Below are 27,701 nucleotides of genomic sequence, written 5' to 3'. Positions count from 1 at the left end.
AGTTGGGAATGCTTCCGCTGGAGGGGGAGTATACCTATGTGAAAGGGACTCACCCTTGAGGGGGAGATGTTGGGAATCCAAATGTGAGTCCAAGTCCCACATTGGATAGAAATGAGAAAGTAGAGCAGTATATAAAGATGAAAGATCCATTAACCCATTGCCTTAAGGTTTTGGGTAAAGAGTGGTATCGATCCCTTATATAGTTGGCTCAGATGTTATTGGTATTTGTGTAACCCACAGGGGAACTTCCTCCTCGATATATCCAACAATTCACACACACATAGTGCAATTTTTGTTAGGATTTGTTATGAATCATACAAAATTTATGGGTTTGTATGGAATCAGATGTTAGGAATTTTTGTTAGGATTTGTTATGAATCATACAAAATTCACACACACACATATTGTATGGATTTGTTATGAATCATATGAATCCTCATCCCTTGTTAGTCATGCAATCCCAGTCTAATTTTCATTAAGGTTTTGTTGTATATAGTACAAACTCGGTAGTGTAGTGTGCCCAAAAATAACATTGGTGACTCCTTCTTTTGAGGTAAGGAGAATTAACCATTTAGAATTTTTCCTTTTAACATTGATTTGAATACATTGTTCATTTTCTTCATGAAGTGTTTATTCTTTGTTTTGAAAATACATTTGGGGTTTTTGAGTTTTGAAGTGTGTTTGAATGTGGGTATGGAAGGATAAAGTGATGGGATTGTAAATTTTGTAAAGTGTCAGTGATTGTGAGTTATTTTGTGAAGGTTATGAATCTATGACAACATTTTAGTGAAAATACATTTTTATTCGAGGTTGAGAAAGAGTTTGTGATAATGAGAAGAAAGGTGTAATGTTAAAAATGTGGGTTGAAATGCTTGAAATAGATTTTGTGAAACTTTATATGGAATTGTGTGCATGTAAGGTAGATACATATATTTGAGTGAATTTGATATCTTGTAACAAAGTGATAGCCTTAAGATATGAAATTTTAAAATCTTTTTTAGTGAATATCATTGAGTAGCTTGTATGTTGTTGGGTGCCATACTTGTAGAGGTAAAGGCACGAGGTGGTAGCTACTTTGCACTAGGAGACATTTTGGACCTAAACTTATATTAAATGACTAAGTTAAAGCTTTGCTTAAAGTTATAATGTGCGGTTGAGTCCACTAGCTATTTTCATAGAAAAATACTACTGCTTAGGGTGTTCAAGTGTATTGAAGTGGACTTTGGATGAGACTTTCTTGACTAAACTAGTATCTCGCTCACTTAAAATTGGATACTTAGGTGGTGTGATTCAAAAGATCTCCAGATGGTAGACGATATAATATGAAAAAGATCATTTTTAGGAAGTTATTTGAGTTAACTATGTTATGATTTAGTTTCAGAAGACTGTGTATGTCTCTAACAAAATAAATTTCACACCAAATTTAATCATACAAATTTTTAATTGTACAAAAATTTAATTTCATACAAAGTTTAGTTGTAAAAAATTTTAATTGTAAAAAAATTTTTGGTCTTCATATTAACATATGAAATTTAAATCTTTTTAAGACACATTTATAATATGTTTTATTCCTTTTTTTTACCCCTCTTATAAATGTATTAATTCATCGGTGTTTTGTTGGTTTGTTGTGTTGGATTTCTCCTCTATAATGATCGTATATTAAATATGTGAGTATTAAATACAGATGCGGTTAATAACTTTAAAACTATATTAGAATCTTGGAGACGGTATTAATTCTATTAGAAGTATTTATAGATTTTGGAATAAACAATCCGTTATCTTTTAAAAAAAATTATACTATTAATATGTTTTACTTTATCATAATTTTGAAACATACATGTGTATGTCAAGGTTATCTAACAAGTTAAAGTGTAAATATATTTGTTTATTGAAATTTTAAGGATGTTACATTATCCAACATGATTAATGTATTTTTTTTACATAACATTATTAATATATAAAGTAAAATAATCGGTTAACTAATAATATAAAGTAAAAAAAAAAAACTGAAATAGTTTGCCTCTTTTTGTGCAATATAATTAAATTCTGATTAATACATTTCTCAGATTTATGTACTGAATAAGTTATTTTTATTTTTAAAATAGAGGAAATTTAACCAAGAAACATAAAAAATACGCAGATACTTTATGATGTAGTTTATTTGTATTATAAATTTGTTATTAGACCTGATAAATTTGAGAGTCCTAAACACCAAATTTTAATTTGTTTGTTTGAGGCAATATTCCATATATATATAGGTTTGATTTTAAAACGAAGAGTTGATTGTTTATAAGGTACAAGCATTTAGAGCAAATGACATGTGATACACTATAATAATTCCCAAGTCCCAACAAAATACATCTTCATCCAACATCATAACTATCAAACAAAAAAATCACATTCAAATGTATCAAAATAGAGAACCATCATGCAGTAACTGACCACACATTTATGCCTGCCTATGCTAAACAACTCACATGAAATTAAAACCACTCTTGTACTCTTGTCACATTTTCTTCTACACAAACCCTTCCACAACTATATATACACCCCTTTTCTAAACTCATCAAATCAACTTTAAAACTTTTTTTCATAACCTTAACATTTTAGTGATAATTTCCATACTATAGGAAAATGCTTCTTAGAAGAAAAAAAATGAGTTCCTAAAACAATTTTACCTTCAAGGCTTTCATGTAATAATATTAATCACTCGTTTATATTCACATGCTCAATGATTTACAAATATATATTATAAAAAATTTACAGTGTTTTATCTTTTATTTAGTTTTATTTTTATGTAAAAGATTAAAGGCAAAATAAGTAAAAAAATAAATCTAAATATACTACGTATATCATACATTTTATAAAAAAATTAACAGTGCTTCATCTTTTTATTAATTTTTTTGTAAAACCTAAAGAAGAAAAAGAGTAAATCATAAATCTATGTATGTTACGTATATATCATATACATTTTATCTAACACATTGAGCACGTTGTTTGAAAAATAGGTCTGGAAAGAAATTATTAAGATCTTTTTAATGATCTTTTTAAGTGTTAGCATTAGATCATATCAATGTAGATCGGAGTAAAACATATCACAACTAATTTATGAGCACTTTAATGAGTATTGAAGTTGTAAAATTAAGTTCTACTCAATATTTTTGTCCTAAATAAAGTTCTTTTAACAAAAAGAGTTAGATTTTCTTCAGAAAAAATCACCTAAATTCAGCCAACAATTTTATCCCTAATGTCTGAAACCAATTTTAAACAAGTTTGATAAATGATTAAGATTTTGTCTTTAAACATAAATTTTGTAGATTAAGAAATAAGATACTCTCCTAAAAGCAGACATTTTTGCAGAGGATCATAAAAGAGGTTAAAAAATTACATTAAACTTGGTTAATTAAAGCAGTCGTGGCTCAGTTATTTTGGGAAGATAAATCAGTTAATCGTTTTAAGCAGTTTCTGGGTAGTTGCAGAAGAATAAAGCATATAATAATAGCAAGAATTAATGGACAATAATACTTCACAATAGCAACTCATATGATATAGGTTCCAAAAGTAAGATTGTAAGTATTAAAAGACATGAGGTAAAGAGGTCAGGAACTACATGAGTTGTGAAGTCAAATCAGTTTCCTAATTCACAATATGAACCTATGTTACCTAGTAGAGTCCTCCAACATCCTATTTTATGTAATGTTTCAAATCTCTATATACTCCTATTCCTTTCACGTTCATCCACGAATTCCTGGCATAACCATGAAGGTCAAGCTTGGAGTGTCATACCCATAAACCTTCTCCTCTTGTAATTAGCTTTGAAACAAGCTTGCCTCAGCTTCTTGGCTTTTGCACATAATTCCAGTCCTGGTAATTTTTCCAACAACCTTTTATGCTTCTCCAACATGGGAACCTCGTCTGCCAAACCCAATTCCTGCACCACATACCAACCACTTTCAACCATTGACCACAGAAAAGTAATAAAATCAGTGGTTAATGAGTTTTCACGTTGGTTTTCTTGTCACCTTCACTGCCCTTTTATGGGGCACAAACTATTGCAAAACAGTACAAACTACAAAGTTCTTAATTATGATTCCGCGTGGGGTCCAACTGCTACAATTGTAAACTCAGGATTTCTCAGCGAATATATAAAAGCAAAATAATTTACTGGTTGAGTAATTAAGACACGGGAAATAAGGTAATAAAAAGAGAATGTTGTTTCAGTCGATGCTCATTAAATGTTAGAGATATACTCATACATAGGACATGACAAGCATGTCTGGGTACATTACCTTAACATTCTCGATGAGTAATTGCAAGCTCTTGAGTTTCCTATGGGGCCACCTCATGATGTTAAGCTCCCTGCACCTTCTCTTCAACATGGTTAACCCCACATTCATTTGCTTCGCAGCTTCATTAATGGGAACATCAAAATGCTTCTTTATCTCCTCAAATTCCAAAGCACATGGCTTCTTCTTCTTACTGCCACTACTAGCACTAGGCACTGTCATCTGCTCGATATTCTGCACCTCCTCTTTCTTCACACAAATCGCAGACCCATTTTCAATCGCCAATAAAGCATCCCCAAAACCCTTCTCGCGACCGCTATTACCCTCTTCGGGAACAACAATAATGTTCAAGGGCTTCTGGTCCACCTCCTCCAAATCTTCACCCAGCGGTGGGAGGCTAAAATCGAGGTCCAGGTTTTCCAAATCTGGGAACTCATTCAAACAAAGTTGCTTACTTGAATACGGCAACTGCTGTGTCCAATCGTGACCGGAAAAACCCTCTAATGGTGAAAGCGAAACCTCCATCGGTCTGAAGTCACACACACCATTAAAATACCACTCATCCAGACACACGAACAAAAAAAAACAATATAGTACTGTTTATCGTATAAGACAAAATAAAAGAAAGAAAGTTGCAATCAACCTCGAAAGTCACGAGAAACTGTTCCATAGGAATAATACTAAGCAAAAGACAGTGAAGAAAGAGTAGCTTACTTGTCTGTGGGGTATAGTTGAGCAGAGAAAAAGCATGAGCTGAAGGTATGAGGAATGGTTTCAAAATTGGGGAAATCATGTTCGGAGGCAAATTCCATATCGGAGAGAAAGAGGAGAATGCGAATGGGTTTGGAGAGACTAAGGAGAATGCGGAAAAAAGACAGTATTTATAAATGTGAGGTAATGTGTGGTTTGGGAAAAGAGGGGGTTACAATTTTCAGACCAACTTCGTTCAATTTTAGAGACATTGAACGTACTTTAGATACATCATAATCATATTCATATTCATTTGAATTTGCATTAACCTTAATTACTAATTAAACAAGTCATCACAACCACCTTTATTCATCCAATCTCACTCATACCCTACATCTGCATGTTTATCTCATTTTAATCACAAATTAATAATCTCGTTAGTGATAATCTTCTTAAGAAATTGATAATTAATTAGCAAGAAAAAAAACAAAGAAAGGCATATTTGTTATCATGTAATGGAAGTAAGAATGTTAGTGGTGGGAAGATTTGTGATTGTTGTTTTGTCTGTACGTGTATGAGGAGTTGTAAAAGCGTGTTTTTCCATACGTGTTTTGTCATCGTTTAGTGTTTTAGGAAATGATGCTATGTTCATAGCTGTTTCTAAAGTAACGCATGGAAACTATTATAAAATAAAATAAAACCAAGCGCATACGCATAAAAAAAAAAGTTGTGTGGTGCAGTGACCATATTCTTCCACTGACTTAGGGTATAGAAGGGTGAGAAAAAAAAATACAAATTAAAAAGAATTTGATGTCAATTACAAGTTTCACATTGCTTTAAAGATCTTAATGTTTTAAGTTTAAAAATGATATTTTCATCTTTTAAACGAATTTATTTCTAACACATTGGTGTATGAAATTTTCTTAATGTATTTTTACACACCAAATATAGTGTTTCTTCTTATATCACCTCATATTTCTTTCTTCATCATCGTATTTTAAAAATATCCTTCTTCAATGAATTTTGAATTTTATCGAAGCTTTCGAACAAAATTTCAATGGTTTTGAAATCTGTTAAAAAAAATCTTTTAACAAATGTGTTGAATTTTTTATTCAATAAATTTCAAAATTCATTTAAGGTTATTTTCAAAAATTTCAAAATTTCGAAATTTGGAATAACTTTTGGTCCACTTCATCACCTTGTCAGTTTTTTTCCTTTTAATTTTAATTTTTTATTCTATACTTTTAAAATAAATATATATTTTTTTAAATATATTTAATTATAATAATATTTTAAGTCTTTAAATAATTAATTAATATTTTGAGATCAATAAATTAAAAATTATTATTTATATATTAAATTATTTAATTATTATTAATAGTTACAACTTAACTGATTTGAATTATAATAATATAACATATTTATACTTCAAAACATGTAATAAAAAAATTAATTCTCAGTTATTTTTTCAATTTTTGTCTTAATTAAAACAGATCAGGCTAAACTCAAAATCTCAACATGTTCACTTAATTTAGTGACAGGTTGATAAACAAGCTTTCTTAACTTAGTATAATAAATAAAATGGATATTCAAGTTATTTAAGTTTTCTTATATATTTTAAATGAATTGTCATTTGAACATTAAGACTAATATAAATTATTAAAATGTCATTTTCCGCTGAGCTTTTAATATTATCTCTATGTTGTCTTCAAAATAAATTAGTGAATACTGATTTTAATATTTTAAAACTTATTAAAAAAATTAATATACCATTAATATAACAATATTTAGTATATATATAAATGCAGAGAACAACATAAATTAGTATACTTAGTTATATAACAAGAGCGAAATATTTAAAGCAACAGTATTTAGTATCTTAATTATTCATAAAATCATATCCAGATAGATGTGTCGGTAGAGATATGTAATCATGGTTTATTTTAATGCGAAAGATGTATAAAAAATAAAATAGAAAAACAAGTAAGAATATTTTAGTAAAAAATATATTCACTGGATAACTTATTATTGTTTTTAATACTAAGAAAACCTTTAACATAACATAAAATGGAATTAAAGGAGTACTTCGGTACTTATTTAATCTACTGTTTTCTATTAGAGATTATAAATATTTTTGGGGCAATATTTTATTTAATAAGTTTTTATTGCAATGCTCTAATTGGGAAAAGAATAATTAATAATATGTAATCACCGAAAAATATGTGTGTTTTATTTTTACCACGGTACTCTTACCTAGGCTATATTACACAAAAATAAATTATTTCATCTATTTCAAAAATCAAAACACTTTACTAGCAAAATCTAAGGTTATATTATGTTGTTAAATCAGTTCGTTTGAAAAAAAAATTTCGTTTGTTGTCAATTTTTATGATTGCTTTTTTAATAGTTAATAGGGATGAAGATATACTTAATGGAATTTTAAATAATATTGATGTATTTTATCAAAATTTTAAAAAATAAATTATTTTTTTGGGTCTGAAATGTGTGGATAATTTGATTTGATTCGATGTTTTGTCATTAACTAAAACTTTAGTTCTTTAGAAATTAGTGTATCACAGTTTATCTATTGATTTAAATGTTCAAAAAGAAAGTGATTATATATTTTGTGTTTTTTTTGTCCGTGAGAATAATGTTGAGTCTTTCCTCTATTTGTTTCACAATCGTGAGAATTATTGAAAAGAGCTTTTTATTATTTACATTTTTTTTTAGATTTGGTTGTTCAGTTTATAAAAATAATAGTTCTTTTTAAAAAGTGACTAAAGTGGTTATGTTATCTAGGTGATTTAGGGATGAGAAACAATAGTAGACTTCAGGATCCAATTGGTTTTACTTTGTTGCTTTTCAAATTAAGGAGTTTATCCATAACTAAAAATAAATCTAAGAAATATATGAGTAATATTGTCTTTAATTGTTTAAAACCATAATATGATAAGTTCCATCTACTAATTATAGATTGTTTGTGCTTATATTTTTGGATGAATTCGAAATGAATATGTTAGTTGTTTCTCATTTATTTTATGGGTGCAGACTTATATTTATGTTGAGTTTTATACGAGACATTTATGCTTTAAAGCAAGTTTGGAGGGAGGAGAGACTTTTGTTGAAGAGTGATTATATTTTAGTTTGTTATGATTTCTTGGATCAATGAGTAGTTCCTTGAAATCATAGAAGAAGATAATATTAATGCTTGCATTTTTGTAAAAATATACAGTTAAAGTTTCTCGTTTTTTTCTAAAAAGTTATTGTGTTGATAAGTTAACTAATTTGATTTTTATTTTATAAAAACCATTATAAATGGTTTAATATTTTACTTTCATATATTTAATTATATTTCTTTGATCTGTAAAATGTAATTTCAGTATGAATTTGGTTTGGTGTCTATCCATATTTTGTATTCATTTTTTTCTTTTTATTTTAACAAATTTTATTGTGATGAAAAATGATTGATGATTTTTTTTTATGTTAGCATAACTCAACTGTTAAATTTAACATAATATCTAATATGAATTATTTGAAAAATCTTTTAGTAACTCTAAGAATATAAAGATGCACCTCCTATCGTATATAAGGTGATGGTAGAGTATGACAACATAGAAAAATATTTAGAAAAAATTGAGACATTTAACCTCCTTATACATTATAATATTATTACTTTTTGTAAATTATTATGAACGAAAAAAACACTAGTGTTATCCCAAATAATCATATGGAATGAAACAATCATAATTATATGAGTAGAAAACTAAATTAAGAAAAATTACCGTAAATTTTTCTCTTGAACTATATCTATTCTGCAACAAAAAAGATTGAAGTTATTTCGATATATAGAAAATACTTGTAGAGTTTGTTGATTAGAAAATATTTGGATAGAAAAAGATTTAATCATTTTCGAAGTTCCTATTTATGCAGAAACATCTCAAATAAATTTTTTTATTATTCGTTATCTTAATTAGGTCCCTATTCATGTAAAATTAATTCAATTGCACTTTTGTTGTTAATTTTAGTAAACGGCGTTAAGATTGCAATAACGTTACATGCTAACTTTGCAAATCTTAACCATGTGGCAGAATTAGGTACCATTACCTGAAATTTAATTATTTTAAGATTTAAAAAGGTGAAATTAAATTAAAATAAAATGTGTTGTGCTAAATCAGGGATAACTTAGGGAAATTAGCAAAAGTAGGGTTTGAGTGGGTTTTTTATTTTCGTTCCAAAAATTGAGATTTTTACAATCAAATTAGTTGTCGATCAAGATGATTAGGGTTTCGTTGGAGGATTTTAGCGTCATCTATTAGACGTTGTTCACTGGAATCACGAAGTTCTTCAAGATCAATCTCGTGTGGAAGGTTAGTCAATGCGGTTTTGAGTTTATCGTTTGATGATTTTATCGTTTTATGCTTTTTCCATTTTGCAAACGTCAATATCGGGGTTGTCCCACAATGTTCCATGTTGAATTATGTTTCCTTGTTCATTGCAATATGGTCTTTCATGTTTAAAGTGTTGTTGAAGTTATATTATTATTTTACAGGTTAAAAATATTTTTATAGTTGTGTATGTCATGGAGGATGATTTTGAAGTTGTTTTCCATAACGTAGGAAAGTTCTTAAATGATGGGAAACTAAAGTATGAGGGGAAAACTTCAACGTTATCTTTTGACCCAAACATGTGGAGCTACTTCCTTATAGTAAGTCTAGTCAAAAGGATGGGATATGATGGGTTTAAAGAATTGTGGTACTGTGTAGGAGGGGGTTTTATCTTAGATAACAGGTTGGAGCCTCTATGTGATGACATTAGAGTCATGCACATGGTTAGCTAGACTAAATGGTCAGGTTCATCTATTTGTGGTTCACACAGTGCCAGAACATGAGGTGATACATTTGCTAGAATATGTTCTTAATAATACACCTAAAGTAGAAGTTGAAGGTGTGTTGCCTGAATGTGATCAGAGTGTACGTATAGGTGATGGTCAATGTGAACATAAGAGTGAAAACAATTTGAGGTGCCTAACATTGAAGGTCAGAGAGGTGAATGTGATAGTGCTGATAAAGGTAAGAGTGAAAGATAGGGTGAGGTAGGTGACTATGAAGAAAATGTTGTTGTGTTAGAAGAAAGAGGTAAAGATGATATTGTCGTTGAAGGTCAAATTGAAACATAGGTTGAGGTGGCTTCTTGTGAAGGAGATATTGGTGATACACAATTTGTGGGTGATTATGAACGTACATCAATTGTGGAGGAGGAATTTGATGTTGGAAATTGGAGTTCGAGTGGTGATGATGGCAATGTTGATGTTAATATTTAGTGTATGGAAAGGCTAGTTAATATAAATGTTGATTGTGATATAGAAGAGGAGTTAGGAGACAGAGATTAGTGTGGTAATGTGGAAGTTTATGTGCAAAGTGTTTCAAATAATATGGTAGACCACCATGGACTCAGATGTCAAATAGTGAGAATGATGACATAAGTAGTGATCATAATAGAGGTTTGTCCGATGATGATTGGAAATCTGTGCAGCAAAACATGATGAAGAGCACGATGAGGAAGAGAGTTATGGGAAGTTCGATACATTTTCCATACCAAAAACTATGGTTGATTACAAATGGGATTTAGGAACGTATTTTGCTAAGAAGCAACATTTTTTGGATGTATTTTCCATGCCATCTGTTCAGATTAAAGTTAAATTAGATAACAAGATCCACAAGTCCAAAACAAGTTTTCAATTCATTAAAACAGAACAAAGGTACAACAAAGGTAGAACACATCATCCAATTCTCATCAACGTTGAAATTAAAATTATGTTTATTACACATAAAACAGAAACCACCCATATCAACACCTTCATCCACTTTTGAACAATCAAGACAGATTTCTCCAAATTAAGTATCAGTTTCCTACCAGTCTCCCTTTCTTCACTATTCAACATGGTATCATTCTTTCCTTCACACTTGAAGTAGGTACCCCTTTCCTCAAACCCAACATTAGTGGACCATCTGAAGTAGTTGCAACCAACGTCTTCAGTATCATTCTATAGACAAAACAATCAACGACAATAGTCTTTTCTCAGAAACAGAAACACAAAATACATAGGTTTAAAGTATCTTACCTTATACTTAGAACAACTCTAAAATTGTTTGTCTCGATTCTTCGTAGTCTTCATAGTTCTCAACACATATTTTTGTCCATAATGGCAAATCGGTGAATCATTTAAACACCTAGAACCTCTACCACCACGAAAACAAATACTAGGGTTTTCCTTACGCCACCCACATGAATGGTCCTTGGACATCCTCTTCAAAGAAGAAGAAGTACATTCACCACTCAGGCACCCGCATCGAAGAAGAACAACTTCCAACACCTCACACACCCCTTTTAATTAGGGATTTCTGCAGATTAGGAATTTAATCAAATTCCAAATTTCTTTCATTTCAAAATTATAAAATCCACATCACTAATACTCTGGATGTGCCACATGGTTAAGATTTGCAAAGTCAGCATGTCATGTGACTGCAATCTTAATGTTATTTATTGAAATTGAAATAGTGCAATTGAATCAATTTTACATTAATAGAAACTAAGTAAGATAACGAATAATAGAATGATTTATTTGAAACATTTATCCAATAAATAGAAATTTTGAAAAAATTTGAAATTATTTCAATATATAAAAAATACTTGTAGAGTTTGTTGATTAGAAAATATTTGGATAAAAAAATAATATTTCTTACCTTTTTCCATTTTTGAATAAGGAGAATTGATTGAAAAAAAGAATAACTTTTCAATAATTTTTTATTTAATATAAACAATTTAAACTTTCACTATTTTATTTTCTAATTTACTTTCACATTTCCACTTCTTAAACCAAAGATAAAAAAATTTAATTAATCCATGTACACGAAGCCTAAAATATTTTAATGTTGCTTATAAAAGCACAGTTTTACCCGTAGTCAGAAATGTGGACATAAACAAACAATGATAATGGCGGTTTCAAACTATCAATGTATTTTGGAATGGAATAATTTCTTATTTAAAATAAATAAAAAATATATTATAACATATTCGTATTATGATATAAAGAAAATTATTCAACATCTTTAAATAATCATTTGAGAAGAAGAAGAAAATTAATAAAAAGAGTGTTTTCGTTCTACCATTTTCTCGTACTGATTGAATGGACACGTCTTTGGTTTATGGACTCAAAACACAGCAAACATGAAGAATGATGGGCCCTCTCCATATTAACGAGGGCACCTTCTTTCTGCACCTATCATTTCTTTGTACACCCTATGAATGTGGTGGTACATTTAGTAAACGTTGGTGGTATTTTGAGACTCAGAAAAAAAAATCACTTAATAATTTAAAATAATAATTTATTTTTAATTTTTAAACTTAAAATACTATTACAATGTATTCTATGATTAAAATAAGTTGTCAGGTATTTTATTTTCTTTAGAGAATTTCACAATATTTCCTTTAGTAAAATATCCTTTCATTATTTAAATAGGAAAAAAAAATCATTCTTTTCTTATTCACATAATACTCGCACCATTTTATCAATTTGATGACCTTTGACTTTATGTACTATTGATTTTTTACTTTATTTATTATTATTATTGATTGACAAAAATTGACTTATGTGAGTTATTTTCTTTATTGGTCTCCTCTTTTTTATCTTATTTGTTGTTTGTCTATTAATAACATGTTGAATACATTGTAGATTACTTTGGATAATATTCTAGGCAGTTTCCAAAACAATCTATCTGAAAATGCATCATGGATTTGTTATTATTGAAATAATGTAATTAGTAATCGAAGTATACTAAGCTATTAATTAATTGTACTACATTATATAAAAAATTGAAATATATAAATTAAAATTTGAATTGTGTTATTTTATAGTTTAATTTTAAAAAGTTAAAATTTTAAAATTAATTTAATTATCTATATTAACTTAAAACTATTTCATTTTTATATATTTTTTTCTTATTTGAGAGTTTTTAAACTTGTAGTTTAATTTGATTGTTATTGACTCGACCAAACTTTGATTAGAACTAACTTAGTTGAATTTTGGTAAGGACAAACTCGATTGAGTTTTGACTATTATCGACTCGATTGAATTTGACCAATTTTTGGTCAAAACAAACTTAGTCAAATTTTGGTTGGGATTGACTTGAATGTGTGAAAAATAGTCGGGATCGACTCGATTGAATTTCAGTCCGGACCAACTCGAATGAGTTTTTGAGTGTGATTGAATTCGGTCAACACGTCTCAACTAAGTTTCGACCGTGGCTGTTCTAGCCAATTTTTTAGTTGGGATTAACTCGGCCGAAAGATCGACTCAATCAAGTTTCGATTGTGGACATCTTCACCGAATTCAGCCAAATTTTGACATGAACCTGGTCTCAACATTTTGGTAAACTTGATCTATTTCAACCTTTCTCCCGATCAAGCCTATCTCAAGCTTTGGTCCTGCACGACTTGTCTCAACCTTTGGTTCAGCCTACAGCCTAACCCGTTTCGAAACTCGAATCAAGTCAATCTGTCTCGACTTTCGATCTCACTTGACCCATCTTGACCTTTAACTTATTTTGACCTGTCTCAAAATTATGTTGTGTCAAAATAAAAAACAAATTCTAATTCAATGCAGTTTAATATAATAAAAAATAGTTCAATTTAGTTTAAACTAATTTTTAATTCAATTTTACACATCTTATTTTGCCTACCCCTAATTAAACACAAATTTAATTCAATTATAGTGCATAAAAAAATATTAGTAATATTCCTGAACTATCATCTCATTTATGTCATTAAATATACATGTTATGCTCCAACCAGTTTATTAGATATGTTGCAATTTGATTTTATGACATATTTTTCATCTTGAATATATAAACTTATTTTTTATTGTACTATTTCAAAATAAATAAAATGTTTTAAAGCTTCACTGAATATCATTAAACATAAATTTTCATTAATTATTAATGTGTTGACATATGAATAATTAGTGTATTCGTCAATGATTATAATTTTAATACCCAACCTTATAAATTCATCCTCCACTTTTCTTAATCAATTTTTCTTATAATAAGAAGAGACAATCATGTTTGTGAATACTATTAATAATTAGTTGTAATTTATTCTAGAAACACCTACAATATCCATATCTTTCAATTTACCAAAATATATGTATTACTTTCTTGTTTTTCTCAATAGACAATTTTTGCATATGAAATACTTTTACAAACACTAATGTAGTTTTAGCTTTTGAAATCGATTTATATGTTTTAGTTTTATAAAAACACAGTGATCCTTTTTTAAAATTTTGTGAACTTTTAGACTTTGGTAGCTAGGAAACTGACATCTATATAATCTATATATTTTGGTTTTAAAAAAATTAAAACCTATAAATTTGTGAAAATCTCAAAATTATCATTTTTAGCTTAAATATTTTATTTAAACGTGAAGTTTCGGTTACTGGGAAATTAAGACCTAAACAATATGCTTTGATTTTAAAGGAACGGAGACCTATAAGATTTAAGAAAATTTCAAAATTGTCACTAACCTCAAAGTATTAAACTTTTGTAACATTCCAATACAGTATAAACTATATGATAGAATAATTACAATTAATCATAATTCAGATCAGTCTTAAAATTTACAAGAGCGTACGATCTTGGCGAACGGCCTTTACAAAAGAGTTACACGATTAAACTATGCAAAATCAGCAAACATGACCGAACGGTTTACAAAAGGAATTACCGAGCAGTCAAATAAACTCAAAAGGAAAAGTGACCACCTTACATCAATACTAAACTACTGACCGAACGTCCTATTGTTCGGTCTTCACTTCTACTTCTACCAAATTTTCTTCTTCTAGCGCCTCTTCCAGCAGCTCGTCTCCTTCTGCTCACAGCCACATGGATGATCATTGAACGACAAGGACGGACGTACAAAACGAGACAACACAGGAAAACACAGGTAAGCTTATGTAATTTAATTCAAGTATACACATACATTTCGCATATTCAAACACATCAAATACATTTCAACATACGTTTCAAGCAAGGCCTATTACTAGACTGACTGTCCGGACTGTATGAAATCTGTGTAGCTACAAGCGTTCGTGCACCCGGGTGATGTAGTAACTGTAATACTCTCATCGGCTGCCACCCGAGGTTAGTCCTATCTATCCAAAGTACCCCTAAGGACTAGGACCTCCTGCGTTCCCACACATGGCCTACCCTCCTCTACGTGAAGACGAGTACCCACGGAACATCAGATGAACAGCCAGCTTAGCAATTCCCACAGTCATACTTTACCAATTCCAATATTCATACATGAGTCGTTCCTCCCCTGAACGCTCGTCCATAAACCACAACATTTCCATATCACATTTTCTTCATCTTTCATTAATAAACATCTCATTTAATCACCTCAAACAAAGATTCATGATAATTACAAATAACGAACGTTCGACCCAAACTTAAAACTAGGCCGAACACATAGAGCGAGACCGAGAGATCTTCAAATTTGAGAATAGATTAAGACCAAGGGTTGACATCGGTTTTTAATAAGATAGCGAGCACAATAATATATTCCAAGAAACGAATGGAACGAACGTAAATTTCAACGCTAAGTCAATTTAGATGAACCGACTCTTGAGTACTCCATCTGAACATCAAAAGACCAGACCAAGAACGAGAACTCCAGAGTGAAACCCATGAATAAGAATATTTCAATGCACGAAAAATAATACTTAGGATTGTCTCATATGAAGAAAACGAACGCTTGTGAATACTTAGTTTAATTGAGTTTAGTATCAAGAATCCAAGTGACAGTCAAAGACTGAACACTATAGTGAGCGAACCCTAGAGGGCTTGAACGAACGCTCATATAAGGAAATTCGTTAAGGAGATAGGACAGTGCCTGTGTAAGACCAAACACTTGCTTAGGACGAACACTTGGTATAAGACCAGGTGCTACTAACTGATATAAAAGAAGCTGGATAATTATGCCAAGATACTATTGAAGTAGTATTTAGGAATAACTAAAATATTTTATAGTAGGATATCAAGACAAACTATGCTTGGTCCGAACGCTCAAGCACAGTAATTCGAAGTGTAGATGCTCGTTCCTCAACTAGGATTCTTCCAAATGAAAGAATCCACTACTAACCAAATTCACTATAAAACCGAACGGTCAAGGACCGTTCAGTAACGAACGTACACTTTCTTAGGGGAAATCATATCAGGATCATTTATATTCCAACTCATTTATTACATATAGTTTCACAACTTTATACATTCACATTTCATACCCTCCAAACATAGAGATTTCATATATTTCATACATCATAACATCACTCAGTCATATTTCATTTACACTTATTGAATAAACGAATGTTCATATACTAAAATCCTATCAATCATCATGCATCCAATTCATTCATTCAACTAACGAACGTTTATACATTACAACAGCATACAAATTAAATTAAATAAGCTTCTCTTACCTCTGAGCGTGACCGAACGTTCCCAAACGCAGAAATACAATTTCACCACTACAGGTTCTTCTACCGTCAACGCTCGACAATTCAAACTACACCAAGTGACAACCCGACACTATCAGAACCACTCATTTTAAGAATGGTGACCAACACACGAACCCAAAACTGGGTTTGCATGTTTAGGAAAACAAACGACAGAGCGAAGAGAAGGACTTACCAGCCCAGCTTCACAAACCGAACGGTTTATCTGGAAGCTCTTGACGTTGGAAGTGCTTCTATGGTGCCGGAACAGTGATCGGAGAAGAGAAAATGAGTGTTTTCTCAGAGAGAAGATGAAGAAGATGTAGAGAGAAGGAGGAGAGAATGTGATTCTTCAGAAATTTTGAAAAGAGGGTGCATGTAGAGAGTGGGGTAGATTTTCTGAAAATCCAAGTTTTGCTTCACACTTCAAAACGAACGTCCCCTCATCTGTTGACACCTGTTTTCCACTAACTGATTTCCGGATCCCCTTCGCTTGACACCTGACGTCCGTCATCTGAGTGTCGAGCCTCCCTCTTGACACGTGAATTCCACTAACAATACGTGCGTGGATTTTACTGGTTCTGACAACTTCCATTATTAAGAAAACTGAAGCTTAAAGGTTAATAAATTTCGGTTTTTCCAATAATTAAAGTCCAATAACTAATATCTAATTGGTTAATATATTAATTAGTGATAGATTTGTTTACTAATTTTTTTAATAACCAAAAATCTTAATAACTAATGCTAGTGACCAATTTAAATTATCATCGGTCATTAATTATAATTTTTTATTATTTTAGATACAAATAAGTTTTAGTTTATATACAAGTGTCTAAATTAAACACTTTAATAATTAATTATTAGTCTCTAAAAATTAATTACTATTTAAAAATTTTCTTATAATATCTAATCTCATCATTTGTACACAACGCAATACTTATCAACCTTTAGAATTCTATTAAAGAAAATTACAACTAAATCAATTATAGATATTTCTAATTTACATAATCTAAAAGATTATTACACACTTTTAAATAAGTTATCCAAAATAATGACCCACAGTAACCACAAACCGAACCATATAATCCATAATATTGGAAGAATAAATATTCTGAAATGTGTTTTTGATTCTTACAATTATGTGATTTAAAACTTAAAAAAAAATGGATTTCGTATTCGAAAATTTAAGAAAACGACAAGGTATTGTTATATCTTAAAGTTGTTTCGGGATGAAGCAGTCTACCATATGGATTGTCTGATCTAAAATGTAAAGAAACGAAAAATAGAAGATGGCATAAAGACTGGAAAAGGAAGGGAGAAAACATGAACCTACAAACCAACAATGAAGATATATAGTTCAGAGGTAGAAGAAAATGTAAGAGGCTTTTTTATTCTTCAGCATAAACAAAACTAAAGTGTTTTTTGCTGCTGGACCCACCTTTTTCCGTAAATCACGCAGCTTTTGCAGACCCATCCAATTCCCACAAATCACGCACCTCATTATCAAATCCACCAATTCATATCTAAATTAGTTTAACTGTTAGTTAATATTGCCTCATAGGACGCCTATACGATCAATACGTAAAGTTTATGGCATAATTAAATATTTTAATTTGAGATTATAGTTAAATATATTTTTTTCGGGTATATTGTCTAGGTCAAAAGTTTAATCAAAGGTTTATTGTTTCATGTGTTGTCGAAGGTTTAAGTATTTATTCTTATGTCTTAGTTTGTTGTTTACTTATATATGTAAAAGATATTCTCATGCTAATTATAGCAAACATTAGATTATTCAAATAGTTAATAAATATTAAATGTCTTTACATATCATTTTACCTCACTTATATTTATAAATTGGAAAATTTTACTTTGACACATACCATTAAAAAAACATTCATATACACTCGGTTCCACTTTTTTTAAACATTTATTAAGGATGAAAGGGTAATTTTGAAAGGAAAAATTGAATAGTAATGTGTCATTTGAGTGTTTTTGCCATGTGGGCGTGTCATTGTAACAGTGCTCTTGTAGATTATACTAAAGTCCGTAAAAATTTGACTATTTAAGCACTTAATGCGTATTAAATATCATTATCTATCTTTTTATCTCACATCTATTTATAAACTAAATCATAGTTAATGCATGTTAAATGTCATCACCTACTTCTTCACCCCACCTATATTTATAGATTATGCCAAAGTGAGTAAAGATTCGACCATTTAAGCAGTTAATGCGCATTAAATGTTATTGCTTACCTCTTTACCTCATATATATTTATAGACTACTCAAAGTCACTAAAGATTCAATTATTCAAACACTTAATGCATATTAAATGTCATCACCTATCTTTAGATCCCCTATATTTATAAACTAGGCAAAAGAAGTGTTGTTAAAATGGGTTAGAATCGGTGAGCCAACTTAGCCCATCACGGGTTCGAGTTGTGTTGGGTTTCAAAAAAATAATTTTTTTTATACGAGTCAATTTTCAACCTTGTTCACTCAGCTTGAACCTGTGGTGAGCCAGGTTGACTCACCAACCCACTTAGTTTAATTTAATTATTTATTATTTTGTGTTTCAATATTATCAGTTAACATTAGAGTTGTCAAAATGGATCACAACCAGCGGGCCAACCCGACCCACCATGGGTTTGAGCTGGGTTGGGTTTGAAAAAATTGTATTTTTTTTTATTGGAGTCAGATTTCAACCCGACTCATTTAAATCCGGCTCATGCGGGTTGAACCCGTGGTGGGCCGAGTTGGCCCACCAACCCACCTACCCACCTACCTAATTTGACTTTATTAAAATTTAATTTTAATTTTATAAAAAAATATTTATTATTTTGTTTTTGCTTGAAAAAATTATTTAAGTTCCTTATTTTCAAAATTAATTAAACACCCATGATGGGAGTGAAATTTGGGAGTGAAATTTGTTTAGATTTGAATTATAGAAAATTTGTAACTTTTTTTTTATTTTAAAAAAATTGTAATTAAGTGAGCTAGTAAGCCAATAACCCGTTTACCCACCAACTCGTGGTGGGCCGAGCTGGGTTCGATTTTTTCTGACTCGCTAATAAATGAGCCGAGTTGGGTTGGCTCACTAAGTGACTAGCCCGTGGTGGACCGGGTTGGGTCAGGTCGGGTGACTCGTTTTGACAGCTCTAGTTAACATTTTTTTTATTATATTGTAAATGGGAATAAAGAAAAAGATCTTTCAAGAGAACAAAATATTATAAATTTATCCATTCAAGACTCTAATCTTATAAATGGATAAGTGACACAAAAATTATCAATATTATAAACTTATTTATTCGCTTTGTGGGTTTGCTTTTGGATTATATTTGAGTTGTATGTTAATTTTTTTTTAATTGTCTTTGGACTAACATTATTTTAGAGTGAAATTATTTAAATTTGAATTACAAAACGTTTTAATTTGTTTGAATTTTAAAAAAAATTGCAATTAAGTGAGCCAACCCGTTTAACCCACCAAACTCATGGTGAGGTGGGCCAGATTTGAATTTTTTTCGGCTCGCTAATAAATGAGTCATGTTGGGTTGTCTGATTAAGTGACCAACCCGTGATGAGTCGGGCCGGGTAACCCGTTTTTATAGCACTAGGCAAAAGTAAGTAAAGATTTGACTATTTAAGCAGTTAATGCATATTAAATGTCATCACATATCTTTTTACCTCACCTACATTTATATACTATATCAAAGTCACTAAAGATTCAACTATTCAACAGTTAATGTGTATTAAATGTCATCACCTATCTCTTTACCTTACCTATCTCTTTACCTTACCTATCTCTTTAACTGATATATATTATAGACTTAATATGTATTAAATGTCACCATCTATCTCTTTACCTCACCTTATATACTATGTCAAAGTCATTTAAGATTAAACTATTCAAATAGTTAATGTGTATGAAATGTTATCACTTATCTCTTTATTTCACCTGTATTTATAAACTTCAGAATGAACTTTGAATTAATGAGGTTTCAATTATGACCAAATTAATAATAATAATAATACTTTGTCTTAGATTGATCCGTATTAGAGGTAATCGTTTTATAAGATGATCTTTCAATCTATAGACCACAACCATTTGACCCTAAGAATAATATGTGGTGGTTGTACTTGTGCATGTTTAACCAACTAGATAATCATACATTATAATTATAATTTTAAAATAATTCTTACATTAACTATATCTAATTGGTCGAGTTCTTTTGCAAAATCTAACATTGGAATTATTCATCCATTGTAAGTTTTTTTTTTAATTAACTTATTAAGTTGTATTATATTTAAGTATGATATTGGTTTTCCTAATATATCAATTTTATTGTTTTAGGGTATTTTTAATACAAGAATCAATTCACGACTTTAAAATTTAAGTTTTATAACACACCATGTTAAAATGTGCAGGCTTAACACAAAATTTATAGTTCAACTCGCGAAAAGACAAATATTTTTCAAAATTTAAGAAATTAAAATTTAAATAAAATTTTATTAAAGCATACATATTCTTGTGCTAAAATAAAAGTCACTACAAAAATAATTAATTTTAGGAGGGGTTATTTTCTGGCAGTTTTAGAAACCCCGAATAATGCCGGCGGTTTTAATAAAACCGTCCCTAAAATATGATTTTTTTTAATTTTATAATACTTACGAACGAATATTCCTTCTCACTGTCTTCGGTCATTCATTTTAGGAACTATTCTAATTTGGGGTATACTTTCGAACTCTAAAACCTTCTTCCCGTCTTCATAAAAATTTCCCCAAACCCTACCCTGCACCACAATCTTCTCCTGCTTGGCTTTGTATTCGTCTTCTTTGGATTGGCTTTGTGTTCGTCTTCTCTTCTTGTTTGGTTTCGTGTTCGTCTTCTCCTGCGAGGTGGAGCATCAAGGTGGAGGCGTCGAGGCATCTGTGGGTTGAGCGAGTTCGAGGTACTCTGGCGTGCTCCCGCACTGACCGTCAAGGTAAGACTGTGTTCGATCTTGGCTCTCTAGTTTAGGTTTTCGAAGTCATCTACTTACAAACCACTTCGATCCCATTCACGAAAAATTACAAATCCATGTGTTCTGGTTTAATTTTTGTGTTTTTTTGTTATGGATCAATAGCTTGGTAAGTTGTTTAGGATAATCTTCTCGTAGATCTAGCATTCGTGAAATGCGTTATTGCTTGTTTATGTATACTGGAAAGTGCAGATATTGTTGTATCTCTTTTCATCTGGTGTGAAGTTGAGTTCAACTGTTTAGGTGCAGAAATAGCGGGGAATGGTGAATAAAGCAAGCTGGTGGGTGACAGTATGATTAAAACTATGCAAGTGGCTATTCAAGTGGCTAGCATAATGATTAAAGCAAAGCCCACTCTTCACTGTGGTTATATTTGGTTGCTTGGCTTTGTTCGTTTCCCTTGTTCTAAGCTTTGGCATTAATACGAGCTATAGAAACATATTGAGCAAAAATTTGTATTGGAACATCTTCCATTTACCAAATAACAAATGTTTGCTTGTGATTTATACCTTCTGAGATGAAAATAATATGCCACTCTGTGCTTCTTTTTTCTATTAAATATTGTTTATAATTATGGATGACAAATTCTCAGTGCTGTATCTTGAATTCTCAGGAGGAGTGCTTGCTGAGGTTACAGAGTCGCATTGACATTCCATACGATAGTTCTATTCCTGAGCACCAGGTATCTCTTCTATTGATATTGTTCATGTCACGGTGAGTGATGTGGTAATGACTATGTATGAAGTTCATCAAAGACTTTAAGCCACCTGCACATAACTTTATGTGCTTCTGATGCCTTACCATGTGTTCAACCTTTTTTACTTGAAATAGTTATAATTTTGATATAAAATAATTAGCAGTATTTATTGGATTCAACGCACTTTGAAGCAAGTATGAGAAATTTATGTTGTATTTTTCATTATTCATATTCTGTTATTTTTTCCTTTTAATCGCGTTCCATTTAACAACAGTCTTTTATTACAGTTTTAGAAGGAACCTTAAATGTTTGGTAAAAAGGTTGAGGTTTGATAGTGGGAAGACAAACTTAAAGTTTAAAATAATTTTCTGGTACACCAAATCTTCCACTAGAGAGATCATTTTCTCAAAATATACACTTGGGAATTGCATGGCCATGAAGTCTCTTATAAATATGAAGATAATTTAGGTGAAATGCTCTTGAATATATGATCTATAGCAATATGTGATTCAGTAGAATGTGTATCTTCCTTTAACATGTGCAACGTTTTGTTTGTAGAGAAAGCAATTAAGAGAAAAGAGAAAGACTTTTGGCCCCCTCAAAAGTCAAAACGCAAGTTCGTTTTGTGTTTCAACTTCCAAATAGAAGCAAAAGAAAAATCAGATTTGTGATTGAAGGCAACATGAAAATGCATTTTGGCCTTGGATTAAATTTTATGATGCATAATTTATGATGCATTAAATTTTATGCAGAAGCCCGTTAGTTTGAAACCAAGATCTTGATTTGAATTGTTATATGCTGCAGTGGTTAGCAGGAAAACCCAAAAGAAGAAATTAAAAGGTAGAAGGAAATGAATGGTTTAAAAGATAGTGTTGAAGGAACGTCTCTTTCGATCTTCCAGAGACATGTTTATTTAGATAGAATAGTAGATCGAAACATGAAGCTGATTCCACATCATATTGGGTTTAGCTATCACTGCCTTCAATTTATTTATGTGTGCATTGAAGAGTAAAATGTATGCCTTGGTGTTATCTCTGTCTAAATAATTTATGTGCTGCTTGGGATGAACTTTTCTTAGTTAAAACTAAGAAAGGAATAGTCTATGGATAATGGTATAATTTACTTAGTTAAAAAGTTAAAGAAAAAGTTGACCTTCGTTAAATTATTTAGTTCATTCTTTTAATTCTCTTTGCTTTGTTCAATCAGCATTATAACTTTTCATATTTTTTGAATTTTTTTAGCACAGTAGAGATAGCAGTGGTGTAACTTATGTTGGGAGATCAATTTCATTCTTTTTAGTAAGTGTATTCTTTTATATATTCTAATTTATTTTGATGATCTAAAAATTCATAATCAATTGTATAACAACATTTTTTTATTCACTTCTTGTGTACCAGGGAGTCCTATTAGCTGTGTTACAAGATTTGGAGACTGTTCTGCTACAAAATTCTCAAGTGGTAATACAAAAAATGCCGACTTTGTCCTCATTTTTGAAAAATGTTCTTGTAAATTACTTGTATTTCTTTTTGTTGTGTATTATTCTGCTCATATGTCCCTAGGTTGAGTGTGTTGCAACTTCCTATCATGTAATTTCACTCAAATATTCTCCTAAAATATTCTTTCTTTAAAATCTGAAGTTCCTTCTTCAAATGTTGTTAAGAAATTGGAATGACAAGCTGGTAGTTTTGTCATCACAGCCAATAGTTAGAACATCTTATTTTCACCAAAATCTTCAAGTATTCTCTTCAAATAATTGCAATTGCTTGTTGGGTTGCCAAGCTAGTTGAAATATATCCAACTATTCTAGAAGTATGAGATACAACTTGCTGCTTTTTGTAGACGTGAAAATATACCTAAGCCGAGTGAAAGAATATATGTGAAGTGTTTTTCATACTATTCATGCATCTAGCCCAATCAGTATCACAAATGCCAACATACATTGCTTCAGTCTTCTTGACATAATTTATTCCATAGCTCAAAGTACCTCTTAACACCCTTCTTGCTTCACCTAGATGGATATCACTTGGATCATTCATGAATGGAAAAAGTAACTTCTTGCAAGCATGATGATATCATACCTGCCTTAAATTAGTGACCTAAAATAAATTAGCATCACAATTCTATAGTTTCTAGCATTAACTTTTATTAGTTGGTACATGAAAGCTGCATATATCAACAACAAACATCAGTATCAAAACTTGTGCCCCGAAACATTTGCAATTAGTGTTATGGTTAGAATCCTAAGGCATATAAGGCAAGGATAATGGATAAGATTAACAACAAAATATACCTCCCACTCTTCCTGACTTTGGATCCCCTCATATGCCATCAAGAATGGTTTCATCTTCTCAAGTGCATCCCGAAGTGGAATTGGTTCCTTCTCATCAATATCTGGATTATCAAACTCCACCAAATATTCTGGCTCAAATTCAATCTGCAATAATCAATACAGAAGGCGAAAAAAATACAATCAATAAACATGGAAATACTAAAATAGATTCTTTCTTTGGATTGTCATAATTTCTTTAGTGATATAATTATTGATTGGCAATTCTTGCTATTGTTTTTGCAGACATCTTAAGTTTAAATATAAGTATATTGTTGCCAACTCAATAGTTTGTCTCTTTATATAAATGCAATGTTTTTAATGTTGGAATCATTGATTACGTTGTATGTAGGAAAAAATTCAAACATATGAATCTACAACATCGTCTCAATCAAAAGAAATATCAAGTTTAGATTCATTGGCTCATGTTTTAGGAAGCCAAGAGCATTGTGGACGTGTTCGCGGTCTAGGTTTGGGTCCTTGCCCATCTAAAGTCTTTGGAGTCCATGCCCGATCTCATATTGGATCTTCTTCATCTACTCCTTCTAATGTTGAATTACAATCTCAGGTTAATGAATATTTAAATATTTATTTGGTTTGTTCCTTTTAAAATTAACATGTTAGGTATCATATTTCTCACTTTTTAAATAAATTTTTCTGTTATAGGTATCTTCATTGACTTCTTCTAATGTTAAATTAGAATCTCAGGTTAATGAATATTTACTTGGTTTGTTCCTTTTAAGATTAACCTTTTAGGTATCATATTTCTAACTTTTTAAATAAATTTATCTGTTATAGGTATCTTCATTGACATCACAAGTCAATGAAATGAAGGCAATCATGACACTTTTGTTGCAAAATCATCAAGGTCCATTGCCTTCACAATTTGCAATATTTCAAAGATCATCGGTAATAATTGTTAAATTTATTTGTATGATTTTTTTATTAAATATATTATCGACTAACTATTATATTATATTGTAGGTATCTGATCAAGGGAGTGGGCCAAACAATGGATGTAATGAAGAAAAACATTAGATATTGTTATTGAATACTTTTATGAGTCATACTTTTAGTATTGAACATCTATATTGAACATATGTAATGAACCTCTTTCTTTTTAATTTTTATGTATGAACAATTAGTTGTATGAATGATATTAGGTTGAACAATGTAGTTTATTTTATACAATACTATTAAATTTTAGTTCATATTAATTTATTGTTTGTTTTGTCAATAAAATCATTTTTATTATAATCTAATTTTATTACAATAAAAAAAAATTGAACTAATCAAATTCCCGGCGGTTTTAAGACCCCGGTAAACTAAACCATCAAAAATAGCGGCGGTTTTGAGATAACCCCAGCTAGTTCCGGCGGTTTTTGAGTAGCCCCGCAATTCCCGGCGGTTTTCATCAAACCCCCACTAATTCCGGCGGTTTCTGCATAACCCCTGGAAATTCCGACGGTTCTTGAGAACCCCCGCTAATACCGGCGGTTTTTCTAGAACCGCCGGTACTTGCTTGGCGACGGACGTTTTCCCACCGATTTTTCCAACCGCGGGAAATATGATTTGCGGGGGTTAAAACCGCTGGTAATATTTAAAAAAAACTCCGATAAAAATACAGATTTTGTAGTGAGTAAAGAGAATATGATCTAACAAAATTAGATCCACTCCACAATATGATTACTGAATTAAGCTCTTGGTTTTTCATTTTGTTTATTATTTTGATCTTGCAATATAAAGTTATTCTACTTTGGACCATATTGTTAGAGTTTTGCTTAAGTAATAACTTAAGAAAGAAATGTTACATAATTTGGACACATGATATCATGTCACCTTATACAAAATGTTTTGTAGATTAAGTGTTTTTTTAAGATCAATTAAATAACTACCAACTTATAAATTATTTTGAATGCCATAAAAGGGTCGATAAAGATAATTGTGATATTATTTTACTATTTATTGAATTATTATTTTTATTTCTTAATTCAAATTAAAAAAATAACATTATAAAAGTAATAATATTTAAAAAGTAGAAAGATGATATTTATTATATAAAGACAATTTTTTTTATATGTAAAGTTTCTCCTGTTATTAAAAATATTTAGTAAGTTGTATTTAATATTTTAACATTATGTATGTATGTGTACGACACATACCAAAAGTAAAAATAGGTGCATCATAATATAGCATAGGGTGCGAGACAGAAGAGTGGCAGTTGCGTGGGAGTGAAGGGTGTGGCGGTGGAGTCAAGGAGGGACCGTTGGTAACGCATAAATAAATACATCAATCCACTTTTAAATGAATGTGAAATAAAACCGGGTAGAAAAATGTAGATTAAATTAAAACTTGATTTTGTTTTTAATTTTATTTCAAATTACATTAGGAAACACCACTTTTTTGTTTTTTTTAAAAGAAATCTCTCACATTTCTTTTTCCATATGATATTTTCAAAATTATAAATTTACTGGAATTCGTAAAGTTTGATTAACTAATTATATAACAAGTGGGTTTTAAACTTATAAGATATACTTATTTATATATTATAAATTGATTTTATAATAATTTAGATTATAATACTGTATTAATAATTTAATTTAATTAATATGTAAAATAAATTTACATTTATTTATTTTACTTTTAGTTAACATGGAATTTTTAATAAATTAAATAGAATTTGATAATTTTTCTTATAGTCATTTAAAGAAAATAAATAAATGAAGTATTTTCTTTGTTAGAAGTTTTTTTCCTTTAATTTTGTGATTAATTAGGTATTTATTATAGTTAGTCATCCATAAAATTGTTAAATACATAACCTATTAGAAATGATAAAAAAAGAAGTCATTCATAGGATTAAAAAAATTTAGAATGTGAAGCATGTCTTAATTAAAATAAAAAAGTGGTTCTTTTTAGAGTGCTTTGTAACAAACAATACTTAACACTAGTTATCGGCTTGTTGCGTGTGGAATGATGGTATGTGTTAAATTTTGCATTATTCCTGTCACTCATGTCATCCACTTTGGACAAATACAAGTCAGAAAACCCGCAAAGATAAAAGTAAAACCTTGTGTTTACCTGTTACTCCTTTATGAAAAACCAAACACGCCCTTCCAAAATTAAAGAGTAAAGAGAAAAAACA

The 27,701-nt window shown here is 30.3% G+C and overlaps 2 protein-coding genes across 2 annotated transcripts; one reads left to right on the top strand and one right to left on the bottom strand.

Moving 5' to 3' along the window:
• Positions 1-3,493: 3,493 nt before the first annotated feature.
• On the bottom strand, positions 3,494-5,182 carry LOC148203083 (protein RKD4-like). The gene is made up of 3 exons (XM_088110666.1): positions 5,001-5,182; positions 4,290-4,815; positions 3,494-3,931 (listed from the first exon to the last, which is right to left on the bottom strand). Exons 1-3 carry the CDS (start codon positions 5,096-5,098, stop codon positions 3,767-3,769), a joined length of 789 nt encoding a protein of 262 aa, XP_087966792.1. The 5' UTR covers positions 5,099-5,182; the 3' UTR covers positions 3,494-3,766.
• A 16,084-nt stretch (positions 5,183-21,266) lies between these two features.
• LOC148203082 (uncharacterized) lies at positions 21,267-25,770 on the top strand (the record flags this gene model as incomplete). The annotated part of the gene is made up of 8 exons (XM_088109725.1): positions 21,267-21,500; positions 22,150-22,218; positions 23,475-23,531; positions 23,631-23,690; positions 24,912-25,127; positions 25,226-25,267; positions 25,358-25,468; positions 25,544-25,770. Coding segments are annotated over 8 exons (843 nt in total), but the record flags the coding sequence as incomplete, so codon positions are not given.
• Between the last annotated feature and the right edge of the window lie 1,931 nt (positions 25,771-27,701).

This window comes from Vigna umbellata, chromosome 3, assembly GCF_029865625.1.
Source record: "Vigna umbellata cultivar VRB3 chromosome 3, Vumbellata_1.0, whole genome shotgun sequence".
Taxonomy (NCBI): Eukaryota; Viridiplantae; Streptophyta; class Magnoliopsida; order Fabales; family Fabaceae; genus Vigna; species Vigna umbellata.
Note: the sequence above shows the minus strand (reverse complement) of the source record. Positions and strands in the feature narration are given on the sequence as shown.

Coding starts and splice junctions, on each gene's coding strand:
- LOC148203083 (XM_088110666.1), bottom strand. CDS start 5,098: ATGGAATTTGCCTCCGAACATGATTTCCCCAATTTTGAAACCATTCCT. Junction 4,816..5,000: donor CAACTATACCCCACAGACAA/GTAAGCTACTCT, acceptor GTGTGACTTCAG/ACCGATGGAGGTTTCGCTTT. Junction 3,932..4,289: donor TACTCATCGAGAATGTTAAG/GTAATGTACCCA, acceptor TATGTGGTGCAG/GAATTGGGTTTGGCAGACGA.